This window comes from Coregonus clupeaformis, chromosome 14, assembly GCF_020615455.1.
Source record: "Coregonus clupeaformis isolate EN_2021a chromosome 14, ASM2061545v1, whole genome shotgun sequence".
Taxonomy (NCBI): domain Eukaryota; kingdom Metazoa; phylum Chordata; class Actinopteri; order Salmoniformes; family Salmonidae; genus Coregonus; species Coregonus clupeaformis.
The window spans coordinates 38,843,703-38,859,484 of record NC_059205.1 but is presented as its reverse complement, the minus strand read 5'-3'; the positions used below and the strand labels follow the sequence as shown (position 1 = coordinate 38,859,484).

General features: G+C 44.1%; 1 protein-coding gene across 2 annotated transcripts in view; it reads left to right on the top strand.

The window, feature by feature from the left end:
• Nucleotides 1–15,782, top strand: part of b4galt2 (UDP-Gal:betaGlcNAc beta 1,4- galactosyltransferase, polypeptide 2) — a 161,652-nt gene that overhangs the window by 132,638 nt on the left and 13,232 nt on the right. The window contains exons 5-6 of one of the 2 annotated variants that reach the window (XM_041896119.2): nucleotides 5,984–6,106; nucleotides 6,665–6,739. In XM_041896119.2, the coding sequence (XP_041752053.1) occupies nucleotides 5,984–6,106; nucleotides 6,665–6,719 (178 nt within the window). In that variant the 3' untranslated portion in view covers nucleotides 6,720–6,739. The remainder of the gene's footprint in view (nucleotides 1–5,983; nucleotides 6,107–6,664; nucleotides 6,740–15,782) is intronic. The other variant, XM_041896118.1, reaches the window with a different exon arrangement.

Here is a 15,782-nt window from a genome sequence, read left to right as displayed (position 1 = left end):
TAGCATAAGGTATCCAGTCCATCCAGTATGCATAATAATACAGTCCACACTCAAAGGCGATTACTAGAATTAGTTTAATTTTGGAGTATAGGCTAGACCAATTATGTACCAAAGACATCTTAAATCAGTTTGTTTAATGTTTTTCTGCTGTGTGTAATATACGTTAGGCTTTGTATTGTATAACGGAAAAATCATTATTTTAAATATTTTTATTTTTTTGTGTGTTTTGCATATGGGTTAGAAAGCGCTGTCCATTTCATTGTGTTAGACTTTGAAACAACATCCACAATGAACATGTCTTCCACTCAGTTTCAACCTGTTGCTGAATTTCTTTCTTCAAATTGATCGATCAAATCAAATCAAATTATATTTGCCACATAAAAAAATAAAATAATAAATGTGTCATTTAGCAGACGCTCTTATCCAGAGCGACTTACAGGAGCAATTAGGGTAAAGTGCCTTGCTCAAGGGCACATCGACAGGTTTTTCACCTAGTCGGCTCGGGGATTAGAACCAGCGACCTTTCGGTTACTGGCACAACGCTCTTAACCACTAAGCTACATGCGCCGAATACAACAGGTAGACCTTACAGTGAAATGCTTACTTACAAGCCCTTAACCAACAATGCAGGTTTAAGACTTTGGCGTTCCGGTACCACTTGCCGTGCGGTAGCAGAGAGAACAGTCTATGACTAGGCTGGCTGGAGTCTTTGACAATTTTTAGGGCCTTCCTGGTATAGAGGTCCTGGATGGCAGGAAGCTTGGCCCCAGTGATGTACTGGGCCGTATGCACTACCCTCTGTAGTGCCTTGCGGTCGGAGGCCGAGCAGTTGCCATACCAGGTGGTGATGCAACCAGTCAGGATGCTCTCGATGGTTCAGCTGTAGAACTTTTTGAGGATCTGAGGACCCATGCCAAATCTTTTCAGTCTCCTGAGGGGGAATAGGCTTTGTCGTGCCCTCTTCATGACTGTCTTGGTGTGTTTGGTCCATGATAGTTTGTTGGTGATGTGGACACCAAGGAACTTGAAGCTCTCAACCTGTTCCACAACAGCCCACGTCGATGAGAATGGGGGCGTGCTCAGTCCTCTTTTTTTCCTGTAGTCCACAATCATCTCCTTTGTCTTGATCACATTGAGGGAGAGGTTGTTATCCTGGCACCACACGGCCAGGTCTCTCACCTCCTCCCTATAGGCTGTCTTATCGTTGTCGGTGATCAGGCCTATCACTGTTGTGTCATCGGCAAACTTAATGATGGTGTTGGAGTCGTGCCTGGCCATGCAGTCATGGGTGAACATGGAGTACAGGAGGGGACTGAGCACACATCCCTGAAGGGCCCCCGTGTTGACGATCAGTATGGCAGATGTGTTGTTACCTACCCTTACCAACTGGAGGCGGCCCGTCAGGAAGTCCATGATCCAGTTGCAGAGGGAGGTGTTTAGTCCCAGGGTCCTTAGTTTAGTAATGAGCTTTGAGGGCACTATGGTGTTGAATGCTGAGCTGTAGTCAATGAATAGCATTCTCACGTAGGTGTTCCTCTTGTCCAGTTGGGAAAGGGCAGTGTGGAGTGCAATAGAGATTGCATGATCTGTGGATCTGTTGGGGCGGTATGCAAATTGGAGTGGGTCTAGGGTTTCTGGGATAATGGTGTTGATGTGAGCCATGACCAGCCTTTCAAAGCACTTCATGGCTACAGACGTGAGTGCTACGGGTCGGTAGTCATTTAGGCAGGTTATCTTAGTGTTCTTGGGCACAGGGACTATGGTGGTCTGCTTGAAACATGTTGGTATTACAGACTCAGTCAGGAACATGTTGAAAATATCAGTGAAGACACTTGCCAGTTGGTCAGCACATGCTCGAAGTACACATCCTGGTAATCCGTCTGGCCCTGCGGCCTTGTGAATGTTGACCTGCTTAAAAGTCTTACTCACATCGGCTACGGAGAGGGTGATCACATAGTCATCCGGAACAGCTGATGCTCTCATGCATGCTTCAGTGTTGCTTGCCTCGAAGCGAGCATAGAAGTGATTTAGCTCGTCTGGTAGGTTTGTGTCACTGGGCAGCTCGCGGCTGTGCTTCCCTTTGTAGTCTGTAATAGTTTGCAAGCCCTGCCACATTCGACGAGCGTCGGAGCCGGTGTAGTACGATTCAATCTTAGTCCTGTATTGACTCTTTGCCTGTTTGATAGTTCGTCAGAGGGCGTAGTGGGATTTCTTATAAGCGTCCGGGTTAGAGTCCCGCTCCTTGAAAGCGGCAGCACTAGCCTTTAGCTCAGTGCAGATGTTGCCTGTAATCCATGGCTTCTGGTTGGGGTACGTATGGTCACTGTGGGGACGACGTCATCGATGCAGTTATTGATGAAGCCAGTTACTGATGTGGTGTTCTCCTCAATGCCATCGGAAGAATCATGGAACAAATTCCAGTCTGTGCTAGCAAAACAGTCCTGTAGCTTAGCATCTGCGTCATCTGACCACTTCCTTATTTACAGAGTCACTGGTGTATCCTGCTTTAGTTTTTGCTTATAAGCAGGAATCAGGAGGATAGAATTGTGGTCAGATTTGCCAAATGGAGGGCGAGGGAGAGCTTTGTACGTGTCTCTGCGTGTAGGGTTTTTTTCCCTCTGGTTGCACATTTTAACATGCTGGAAGTAATTAGGTAAATGGAATTAAGTATCCCTGCATTAAAGTCCCCAGCCACTAGGAGCGCTGCCTCTGGATGAGCGTTTTCCTGTTTGCTTATGGCCTTATACAACTCATTGAATGCAGTCTTAGTGCCAGCATCGGTTTGTGGTGGTAAATAGACAGCTACGAAATATGTAGAAGAAAATTATCTTGGTAAATATGTGTGGTCTACAGCTTATCATGAGATACTCTACCTCAGGCGAGCCAAATCTCGAGACTTCCTTAAGATTAGATTTCGTGCACCAGCTGTACATCAGTCACAGTGAGGCCTACTGTTTTGATGATAAGTGTTTGATGTAATTTTGTAATTGCATTTGCATTGACGTCAGAGTGGTTAGAGGGACAATAGAGCCCTGAGGACCAGGCCATTAGGACCTGATGGTAGTTAGCATGTTGGATACTACCAAAGCATGTCCAAAGTGCATAAAAGGAGATTAACATGACTCAACATTCACATTGAATTTTGCTGCGGTCATGACTCATGACTGCAGGTGTGGCGGTAATATGGTCACAGCAACATCCTAGCCCTATCCACATATTTTTTGCCTTCAAGTGGCATTAAAGTTGCAAAAAGCCCTCAAGACACTCATGCCTAACAGGCAATTCACTCCATGCCGTTTTACCTGCCTGGATATACAGTGAGGGAAAAAAGTATTTGATCCCCTGCTGATTTTGCACGTTTGCCCACTGACAAAGAAATGATCAGTCTATAATTTTAATAGTAGGTTTATTTGAACAGTGAGAGACAGAATAACAACAAAAAAATCCAGAAAAATGCATGTAAAAAATGTTATACATTGATTTGCATTTTAATGAGGGAAATAAGTATTTGACCCCCTCTCAATCAGAAAGATTTCTGGCTCCCAGATCTTTTATACAGGTAACGAGCTGAGATTAGGAGCAAACTCTTAAAGGGAGTGCTCCTAATCTCAGTTTGTTACCTGTATAAAAGACACCTGTTCACAGAAGCAATCAATCAATCACATTCCAAACTCTCCACCATGGCCAAGACCAAAGAGCTCTCTAAGGATGTCAGGGACAAGATTGTAGACCTACACAAGGCTGGAATGGCCTACAAGACCATCGCCAAGCAGCTTGGTGAGAAGGTGACAACAGTTGGTGCAATTATTCGCAAATGGAAAAAACACAAAAGAACTGTCAATCTCCCTCGGCCTGGGGCTCCATGCAAGTCTCACCTCGTGGAGTTGCAATGATCATGAGAACGGTGAGGAATCAGCCCAGAACTACACGGGAGGATCTTGTCAATGATCTCAAGGCAGCTGGGACCATAGTCACCAAGAAAACAATTGGTAAGGACTGAAATCCTGCAGGTCCCCCTGCTCAAGAAAGCACAGATACTGGGCCGTCTGAAGTTTGCCAATGAACATCTGAATGATTCAGAGGAGAACTGGGTGAAAGTGTTGTGGTCAGATGAGACCAAAATGGAGCTCTTTGGCATCAACTCAACTCGCCGTGTTTGGAGGAGGAGGAATGCTGCCTATGACCCCAAGAACACCATCTCCACCGTCAAACATGGAGGTGGAAACATTATGCTTTGGGGGTGTTTTTCTGCTAAGGGGACAGGATAACTTCACCGCATCAAAGGGACAATGAATGGGGCCATGTACCGTCAAATCTTGGGTGAGAACCTCCTTCCCTCAGCCAGGTCATTGAAAATGGGTCGTGGATGGGTATTCCAGCATGACAATGACCCAAAACACACGGCCAAGGCAACAAAGGAGTGGCTCAAGAAGAAGCACATTAAGGTCAGTCTCCAGACCTTAATCCCATAGAAAATATGTGGAGGGAGCTGAAGGTTCGAGTTGCCAAACGTTAGCCTCGAAACCCTAATGACTTGGAGAAGATCTGCAAAGAGGAGTGGAACAAAATCCCTCCAGAGATGTGTGCAAACCTGGTGGCCAACTACAAGAAATGTCTGACCTCTGTGATTGCCAAAAAGGGTTTTGCCCCCAAGTACTAAGTCATGTTTTGCAGAGGGGTCAAATACTTATTTCCCTCATTAAAATGCAAATCAATTTATAACATTTTTGACATGCGTTTTTCTGGATTTTTTTGTTGTTATTCTGTCTCTCACTGTTCAAATAAACCTACCATTAAAATGATAGACTGATCATGTCTTTGTCAGTGGGCAAACATACAAAATCAGCAGGGGATCAAATACTTTTTTCCCTCACTGTAGAATGCAAATTGCTGTGTAATTTGTAACAGATTGATTGAACACAATTCCTCAACGTCTAGCCAGGCTTTGTATCCAGTGTATGTGGACTAAGCAGCCTATTTGCTAGACAGTTTATGCAAGTCTCCCAGTGCACTAGCGTTGACTGCTAATATCAATAAACTGTGATGAAGATAATCCCATTTGTAAAGTGTATGGAATTCACACTGGATGGGGCTTTCTCCTGACCCAGAGAGGCTACGACATGTCTCTAATAACTTACACAACCTTGTAGAATTGGAGAAGCACTCGTGCACACACATGCACACACACACACAAAGACACACAAACACACACACACATAAAGAAGGATTCTCTCTCCACACTGTTTCTGTGAAGGCTGCTGCTTAAGCAGATGGCCTCATTAGTGTTGTGCTTGTCGTCTTTAAACATGAAGCTGCCTGTCGCACACCAATCACCACTGGCCTGAGGCAGACTTCAGGGACCCGACATGACACTGCTAACCTTCAGCACTGTACTGGAACATTACAGTTGGGCTCTGTAGAAAGGCTCTGGGTGAAAGGCTGCTGCTACTGAGACCTTATGTAGTCTGTCTCTGAACACGAGTGCCTTTATTGAGCCACGTCCCACTCCCCCGTCTAAAGCACCAGCAACATGATTATGTCCCAAATGGCACCCTATTCCTTATAGAGTGCACTACTTGACCAGGGCCCATAGGTAGTAGTGCACTATGTAGGGAATAGAGCGCCCTTTGGGACACAAACTCTTTCTCCCTTTCCCAATATATTGATAGCTTCAAGTCATGTGCATAAATAATTGCACTTCACATCAAGCGATAGTTCCGAACTTCTTTAAAAAAACAATCTGAGCTAGCTGTAGAAACAATACATTGTTAATGTACTTGTATTTTGTTACTTCTGCTCCATTTGTTACACTATGCACATGAAAAGCATGAATAAATGTTTTGTTGTAATTTTCTGTTGTCTTGAATGCAATACAGTAGAGTATTCATATTTGACATGCTTGTTGTTTTGAAATGCCAGGATCTGTCGTGAAACTCAAAGCTGACAACTGCCTCAATTCTTTGACAGTTATTTTCTCTTGCAGGCTTCCTTATGCGGGGTACTTTGGCGGGGTTTCCGGGCTGAGCAAAAAACAGTTTCTCAAGATCAATGGCTTCCCCAACGAGTACTGGGGCTGGGGAGGAGAAGATGACGACATCTATAACAGGTAAGACTGCAGGGCAGAACATTTTTTAATATAAAACTCCCATCAATCCCAGCACCATACCAGAAAATGAATGCAGCCATTGTATTTGACATTTAGATTATACATGTAGCTGTTTCAGTAGTTTGCATATTATGCAGAAAAATCTCTATTGCTCCAGTATTAGTCATTGCTGCAAAGTGCCTGTACTTTAGAAGCTTTTCATTATTTAATGATGATAACATTTTAAAGGCACAGATAAGATATTGCAAGAGTGAAGTGGGCACAGCTACAGGTCTTGTTAAATGCAAAATGTATGCCTGGCCTGTCATTTGACTTTGTCATTGAAATAAAAAAAATATTGACTTTATCATTGAAATAAAAAAAATATTGAATGACCAGATATAAAGTAATTGTTCATCCCAACAATGTTATCTCTCAGTGCTGCTCGCAGACGGTCCTGATTTCATTGTATACGTTTTTGTCAGACAATAGAGCAGCAGTTTCTCATTTTACTGACACTTGTTTTAGAGGAGAATAGATCGCTCTTTCATGTCATCTATCATCTTCCCTTTCGCTCAGGAGATATGTGACTTCCACCATTCCATCTACGAACCCAACTCTGTTCCCAAAGTGATAACACAAAACACAAAATAGGTAAATAGAGTGTTTCGAATTGGCCCCTTTCCATGGGATGTGGGACGGTATACAGGGGATTATTGCATCACAGATAGAGACTGGCAGGATGTGCATTACAGTATGTGATAAAAGGAATCTTTCTTTGTGTGTGTCTGCCCCGAGCCCTCGCATCTGAAGAGAAGACATGATTGGAGGGATGATGTTGGGGGAGTAAAAACTTTATTAGCTTGATAGTAGCTGCAGTAGAGTTGATCCATGAAAGCGTTAAGATTTCCCCCGAGATGCTTCCTTCAACAGACCAATTTTTTTTCAGTGGATGATGTGGGATGTGCTGGAATATTATCCTCCCCCATTCTGCACCCAATACATGAGTGTGAAAGGCTGAAGTCAACGTTGTAGACACCAAAATAAGCATAGAAAAAAGAGCAAGAAGGTTGTCTTTCATTGAAATCCAGAACCTTTTAAAGTCTCACTTGTTTTTAAAGCCATTTTATATAAAGCAATTTGAAATTCCCCTGAATATACACTGGATCTCATGGCCAGGCAGGGACTGATGGTGATGCCTGGTGTTAGGCTAGCGTGCAGCAGTGAATAGACTCAGGTTGTGTCCCAAATGGCACCCTATTCCCTATATACGTAGTGCACTACTTTTGACCAGGGCACACAGGGCTCTGGTCAAAAGTAGTGCACTATATAGGGAATAGGGTGCCATTTGGGATGCAGACTCAGACTGGTCTGTGACTGGGGTGGTGGTGAAGGTCTCTTCCCCAGGCACCCAGAGAGATGGTGATGTGTGAGTGATGGGGCCTGGCCTGTTGCTAGTGTCTCTCTTTCTCTTGTTCCACTGGCTCCTTCCCCTGGGTTCTCTGCAACAATACATGGCATCTTCGCCTAAATTGGGGCCTGCCAACACAATCACAGCTCGTGGGAGTCCATGTCCCTGTTCAGTGCTATACGGCCATGCCCACAATCTATTGATCTGAGATCCATGGGTGCCGGAGTGAAGGGATGTCAGTGACAGCACTCTTCCCTCTTTAACACTAGAAGCACTGAGGCAGTCATTTTGACTGCATACATATATATATTTTGCAGGTTTTCCTACTTACAAAGCATGTAGAGGTCTGTAATTTTAATCATAGGTACACTTCAACTGTGAGAGACGGAATCTAAAAATCCAGAAAATCACATTGTATGATTTTTAAGTAATTTGCATTTTATTGCATGACATAAGTATTTGATACATCAGAAAAGCAGAACTTAATATTTGGTACAGAAACCTTTGTTTGCAATTACAGAGATCATACGTTTCATGTATGTCTTGACCAGGTTTGCACACACTGCAGCAGGGATTTTGGCCCACTCCTCCATACAGACCTTCTCCAGATCCTTCAGGTTTCGGGGCTGTCGCTGGGCAATACGGACTTTCAGCTCCCTCCAAAGATTTTCTATTGGGTTCAGGTCTGGAGACTGGCTAGGCCACTCCAGGACCTTGAGATGCTTCTTACGGAGCCACTCCTTAGTTGCCCTGGCTGTGTGTTTCGGGGTCGTTGTCATGCTGGAAGACCCAGCCATGACCCATCTTCAATGCTCTTACTGAGGGAAGGAGGTTGTTGGCCAAGATCTTGCGATACATGGCCCCATCCATCCTCCCCTCAATACGGTGCAGTCGTCCTGTTCCCTTTGCAGAAAAGCATCCCCAAAGAATGATGTTTCCACCTCCATGCTTCACGGTTGGGATGGTGTTCTTGGGGTTGTACTCATCCTTCTTCTTCCTACAAACACGGCGAGTGGAGTTTAGACCAAAAAGCTCTATTTTTGTCTCATCAGACCACATGACCTTCTCCCATTCCTCCTCTGGATCATCCAGATGATCATTGGCAAACTTCAGACGGGCCTGGACATGCGCTGGCTTGAGCAGGGGGACCTTGCATGCGCTGCAGGATTTTTTAATCCATGACGGCATAGTGTGTTACTAATGGTTTTCTTTGAGACTGTGGTCCCAGCTCTCTTCAGGTCATTGACCAGGTCCTGCCGTGTAGTTCTGGACTGATCCCTCACCTTCCTCTTGATCATTGATGCCCCACGAGGTGAGATCTTGCATGGAGCCCCAGACCGAGGGTGATTGACCTTCCTCATGATCATTGATCCCCCACGAGGTGAGATCTTGCATGGAGCCCCAGACCGAGGGTCATCTTGAACTTCTTCCATTTTCTAATAATTGCGCCAACAGTTGTTGCCTTCTCACCAAGCTGCTTGCCTATTGTCCTGTAGCCCATCCCAGCCTTGTGCAGGTCTACAATTTTATCCCTGATGTCCTTACACAGCTCTCTGGTCTTGGCCATTGTGGAGAGGTTGGAGTCTGTTTGATTGAGTGTGTGGACAGGTGTCTTTTATACAGGTAACGAGTTCAAACAGGTGCAGTTAATACAGGTAATGAGTGGAGAACAGGAGGGCTTCTTAAAGAAAAACTAACAGGTCTGTGAGAGCCGGAATTCTTACTGGTTGGTAGGTGATCAAATACTTATGTCATGCAATATAATGCAAATTAATTACTTAAAAATCATACAATGTGATTTTCTGGATTTTTGTTATAGATTCTGTCTCTCACAGTTGAAGTGTACCTATGATAAAAATTACAGACCTCTACATGCTTTGTAAGTAGGAAAACCTGCAAAATCGGCATTGTATCAAATACTTGTTCTCCCCACTGTAGGTATTCAGACCCTTTACTCAGTATTTTGTTGAAGCGCCTTTGGCAGCGATTATAGCCTCAGGTCTTCTTGGGTATGACACTACAAGCTTGGCACACCTGTATTTGGGGAGTTTCTCCCATTCTTCTCTGCAGATCCTCTCAAGCTCTGTCAGGTTGGATGGGGAGCGTCACTGCACAATTATTTTCAGGTCTCTCCAGAGATGTTCGATCGGGTTCAAGTCCGGGCTCTGGCTGGGCCACTCAAGGACATTCAGAGACATGTCCCGAAGCCACTCCTGTGTTGTCTTGGCTGTGTGCTTAGGGTCATTGTCCTGTTGGAAGGTGAACCTTTGCCCCAGTCTGAGGTCCTGAGCGCTCTGGAGCAGGTTTAGATTCCATCTCTCACAGTTGAAGTGTACCTATGATAAAAATTACAGACCTCTACATGCTTTGTAAGTAGGAAAACCTGCAAAATCGTCAGTGTATCAAATACTTGTTCTCCCCACTGTACATATGTTGTTAGATTTTCGATATCATGGACAGAATTTGTATTAAAAGCAGTTTTAAAAGGACATGTCCCCCCCTGCCGCTCATTCACCGGCAGTCAGCTGATGGCCCATCAAAACTACATCTTAACCATATTTAAACTAATTTCACACATACAGTGCATTCTAAAGTATCCAGACCCCTTTACTTTTTCCACATTTTGTTATGTTACAGCCTTATTCTAGAATGGGTTAAATTGTTTTTTCCCCCCTCATCAATATACAGACATTACCCCATAATGACAAAGCAAAAACAGGTTTTTAGAATTTTTTGCAAATGTATTTAAAAAAAAAACTTTAATATTACATTTACATAAGTATTCAGACCCTTTACTCAGTACTTTGTTGAAGCACCTTTGGCAGTGATTACAGCCTTGATTCATCTTGGGTATGACACTACAAGCTTAGCACACACTCATTTTTTCATTGTACTACCATTTGCATCAGTACCATGGTATTTTTCTGCGATGGTAGTGACCAAAAAAACATTAATTTTCTTTTTCTTCAAAAAAAATCCATGGTTTTGTTCTAGCAGCATGTAGTGAAACATGAAAGCATGGTAGTTGTTTACAGTGTATTATGATGGTCTGTGTCCCACCGTTTTTCAGGTAAAGTGACCAAAAACGTAGTAATTTATGGTACTCACATAATGCAACATTGACTACTCTGCAATGGTAAGTGTAGGCCTAGTACACCCGTAAACCCCTTTTAGCTCATAGTGAAAACCCACAACACACGTTAGTGTAGTGTACCCTCTTAAACCTTGAGACCTGGATAGGGTATGGTGAGAAGAATGAAGGGAGTCTGAAACCTTGAAGATTTAAAATAGTTTATCTGGTGCTTCTCTCTTCAATAAAGTTGGCTCACTCTCATTCAACTGACTTGGCTACTCGTATACAATTCTAAATAGCCAACATACTAAAAAATGATTTGTTAAAAGGTATAAATTATCATCTTATCTCATAGATACATTTTCATCATGTAATTTGTAAGTCGCTCTGGATAAGAGCGTCTGCTAAATGACGTAAATGTAATTGGGAAAGTATTCAGACCCCTGCACCTTTTCCACATTTTGTTACGTTACAGCCTTATTCTAAAATGTATTACATTGTTTTTCTCATCAGTCTACACACAATACCCCATAATGACAAGGCAAAAACAGTCTGAGTTCTGGAGCAGGTTTTCATCAAAGATCACTCTGGACCGCTGAAAAGCATACCCACAGCATTATGCTGCCACCACCATGCTTCACCGTAGGGATGGTGCCAGGTTTCCTCCAGACGTGACGCTTGGCATTCAGGCCAAAGAGTTCAATCTTGGTTTCATCAGACCAGAGAATCTTGTTTCTCATGGTCTGAGAGTTTTAGGTGCATTTTGGCAAACTCCAAGCGGGCTGTCAAGTGCCTTTTTCTGAGGAGTGGCTTCCGTCTGGCCACTCTACCGTAAAGGCCTGATTGGTAGAGTGCTGCAGAGATGGTTGTCCTTCTTTAAGGTTCTCCCATCTCCACAGAGGAACTCTGGAGCTCTGTCAGAGTGACCATCGGGTTCTTGGTCACCTCCCTGACCAAGGCCCTTCTCTCCCGATTGCTCAGTTTGGCCGGGCGGCCAGCTCTAGGAAGAGTCTTGGTGGTTCCAAACTTCTTCCATTGAAGAATGAAGGAGGCCACTGTGTTCTTGGGGACCTTCAATGCTGCTGAAATTTTCGGTACACTTCCCCAGATATGTGCCTCGACACAATCCTCTCTCAGAGCTCTACGGACATTTCCATCAACCTCATTGCTTGGTTTTTGCTCTGCTCTGACATGGACTGTCAACTGTAGGACCTTATTATAGACAGGTGTGTGCCTTTTCAAATCATGTCCAATCAATTGAATTTGCCACAGGTGGACTCCAATCAAGTTGTAGAAAAATCTCAAGGATGATCAATGGAAACAGAATGCACCTGAGCTCAATTTCGAGTCTCAAAGCAAAGGGTCTGAATAGGAAAGGGTCTGAATACTCACAAGATAAGGTATTTCTGTTTTTTATATTTGTAAAAATGTCTAAAACCCTGTTTTCACTTTGTCATTATGTGGTATTGTGTGTAGATTGATGAGGAACATTTTTTATTTAATCAATTTTAGAATAAGGCTGTAACGTAACAAAATGTGGAAAAAGTCAAGGGGTCTGAATACTTTCCGAATGCACTGTATAACAATAGAATTAGCCTGAAGACAAGATTGAATTGACAGTAGTCTGATGGGTGACAATATTATCAATTGTCAAATTGAAGAGATGGGCCAGCGCAGCTTGGAATTGCACAGAGGCAGGGAAACGGAGCGCCAAAAAGTGACTTTTTAAAATCCTCCTACCGAGTCACAAGCAGGTAAGACGTTTTATTTCTATATAGAGAAAGTGAGAAACAAGGTTATTATAGTAAACAAACTAAAACAAAAACTAATCATGAAACATTTATTTAGTAAAATAAAATACAATAATTAACAACCCATTTGAAAAACTAAAACTATACTGAAACTATCTTTGACTCCAAAACGAACTAAAATTAAATACAAACCATCATGAATTATGTTCAGTTGTATTTTTGATTTTATTTTACTTTGGGCAAAAATCGAATGGGGTTTTTAGTGGGGTTTTACAGCTTTTGGGGGGGTTTCAAGCTACTGAATCTGGTGGGTAAATACTGCCAGGAGATGGTGATGTTACAAACAGGGCTAGTTTGTGCATCACTATTCGTTTCTCGAGACAGATGGGTTGCTTGCCTAGTTTACGATGCTCCAAGGTCTGGGATATCCGAGACTACATTTCAATCACTAGCTAACAGGGAAAGAATCGGCTAGGTAGCTAACTTGATTCTTCTTACATGTCCTACTGAGGTGAAAAAGCATTGGATTGGTGTAAACATGGGCGTCAGTGCTATTCCTTTTAAATCCAAGCCACATTGAGATTGAGTTTATAATTGAAAGGGCCAATCAGCAGTTGTAAAAAGCTGAGGGATGGGGCTGGAAAATTTAACCACTCTAAAATTCATAGACAGAGCTATTGATGCAAGGACTGACCATTCATTATATAAAAATGATAGTTTTAACCATGGGCTCTATTCAATCCATATCGCGGAAGTTCAGTGTTAAAGCATAATTGAAATTTAAAGGCAATGTTCGGAGACTGAATTCACGGTAAACGCTGCATAAGTCGGCTCAATTGGAAATTACCTTTACATTTCTATTGTGCAATCTGTAACACTTGAGCGATACAGATTGAGTAGAGCCCCATGTTTTGAGGCTTTACAGTGTTTGTTTACTTTTTTATACAAACATTTGAGTTAAACAAGCTTATATTTTGGGTTCTGATGGGGAACGAAACATGAACTACGCTCATGAGGCATTTATAAGTTATATTCTTCAAGAATCAATGGGTACATATCATTAATTTATGTATGGATGTAGCAACTGCTGATTGCCACTTTAAACCTAACTTAACCTATGACCTGACCCATCACCTTATTATTACTGTTGCAAGAATTGTAGTTGCAAGAATTGACATAACAAAAAACACACAAAAACTATACAACACAAATTGCTTCTAGCTTGGCTGTCACGATCGTCAGGGAGAGACCAATGCGCAGCGTTGAAGGTGAACATATTTATATTTATTTAATAATCACACGATCAAAACAACAAACGAAAACGTGACGTCTACGGTTTAAACACAAACCAACACGAACAAGAAACCACAAACACAAAGTGAAAGACAGACAGTTAAATATGGCTCCCAATCAGAGACAACCAGCAGACACTCGTTGCCTCTGATTGGGAGTCACTCAGGCCAACATAGAAATACAAACATAGAATACACACCCTGGCTCAACATAACAGTGTCCCCAGAGCCAGGGCGTGACAGTACCCCCCCCTAAAGGCGCGGACTCCGACCGCGCCAACTCAATACCACAGGGGGAGGGACCGGGTGGGCACTCCGCCTTGGCGGCGGATCCGGCTCCGGGCCTGATCCCCACTCCCTCTCCAACCCCCAAAGTACCCCTGGTCGGTCTGGCCCCGCTGGCCGGAGCTGGACTGCACACTGATGGAGCGGATTGCTCTAGCTCGGCGTAACGCATCTGACCGGTGCCGGACCAGGCACCAGTGGAACAGGCACGGGCCGTGCCGGACCGGCGACGCACACCACTGGCTTGGTGTGGGGGAACAGGCACGGGCCGTGCTGGACTGACGACGCACACCACTGGCTTGGTGTGGGGAGCAGGAGCGGGCCGGACAGGGCTGACGAAACGCACCACAGACTTGGTGCGGGGAGCAGGAATGGGCCGAGCCGGGCTGACGAAGCGCACCACTGACTTGGTGCGGGGAGCAGGAACGGGCCGAGCCGGGCTGACGAGACGCACCACAGACTTGGTGCGGGAGCAGGAATGGGCCGGACTGGGCTGGCGACGCGCACCACAGACTTGGTGCGGAGAGCAGGAACGGGCCGGACAGGGCTGACGAAACGCACCACAGACTTGGTGCGGGGAGCAGGAACAGACCGGACCGTACTGGGGACACACACCACTGGCCCTACACCGGGATCTGGAACGGGCCGGACCGGACTGGTAACACACCCCAGTACCTCTCGCCGTGCCTCTCCACCTTCCATCCCCTCTTCGACCAGTGGCCCCCGTAACCTGGCGGCCTCCTCTGCCAACCCGCTGGACCGCTCTATCGCGGCCTCCTGCTGCCCCGACGTCGTGAGCCCCCTAAAAAATTTTCTGGGGGTCTCTCCTCCCCGTGGGCCAGGCCTCTATCGTTTCGCCCAACTCTCGCTCCTCTGTCTCCAACTCCCGCTATTCAGCTCCTCAATGGGCTTGACCCAGTCGAAGCTCTTCCTCAACTGTTCCCAAGTCCACCCTCTCTGCTCCTCACTAGGCTTGACCCAGTCGAGGTTGCCACGGAGATCTGCTAGCGATGGCTCCTGGACACGCTGCTTGGTCCGGTTTTGGTGGTTTCTTCTGTCACGATCGTCAGGGAGAGACCAATGCGCAGCGTTGAAGGTGAACATATTTATATTTATTTAATAATCACACGATCAAAACAACAAACGAAAACGTGACGTCTACGGTTTAAACACAAACCAACACGAACAAGAAACCACAAACACAAAGTGAAAGACAGACAGTTAAATATGGCTCCCAATCAGAGACAACCAGCAGACACTCGTTGCCTCTGATTGGGAGTCACTCAGGCCAACATAGAAATACAAACATAGAATACACACCCTGGCTCAACATAACAGTGTCCCCAGAGCCAGGGCGTGACATTGGCCCACTCATGCTTTCTGTCCCGAAGACTAAAACTAAAACTGAAGCTAAATAATATAAAAAACGAATTATAAATATTTTTATACAACTGAAACTAAATAAATACTAGCAAATCAAGTCTGAAAACAAACTGAAACTGAACTAAATTCCAAATAAAATCGAATAGAAATAAAAAAGAATATAAAAAAACCAAACTATATTGACCTTGGAGAGAAAGATCAGATTATGAGGTTTCTAAAACACTTACCTTTGCAAAAGAACTCTAAAAAGTTAAGAGATGAGTTCTATTTCAAAATATAACTTTTTCCAAGAATAGCAGCTGTTCCATGCCCTCCATACGTGAGCATGCGGCAGCATATAGCCCAGGCTACTAATAACATAATACAACTTCAAATATGCTATTCTGTTATTTTGAAATACATTTTCTTAGTTTCATAATGTTTCTTAAGACCTGCCAAAATTATTATAATTTCTTTGTGATGGATTTAATACTTGAATTGTGGTTATGTTTTAGTCAAATAT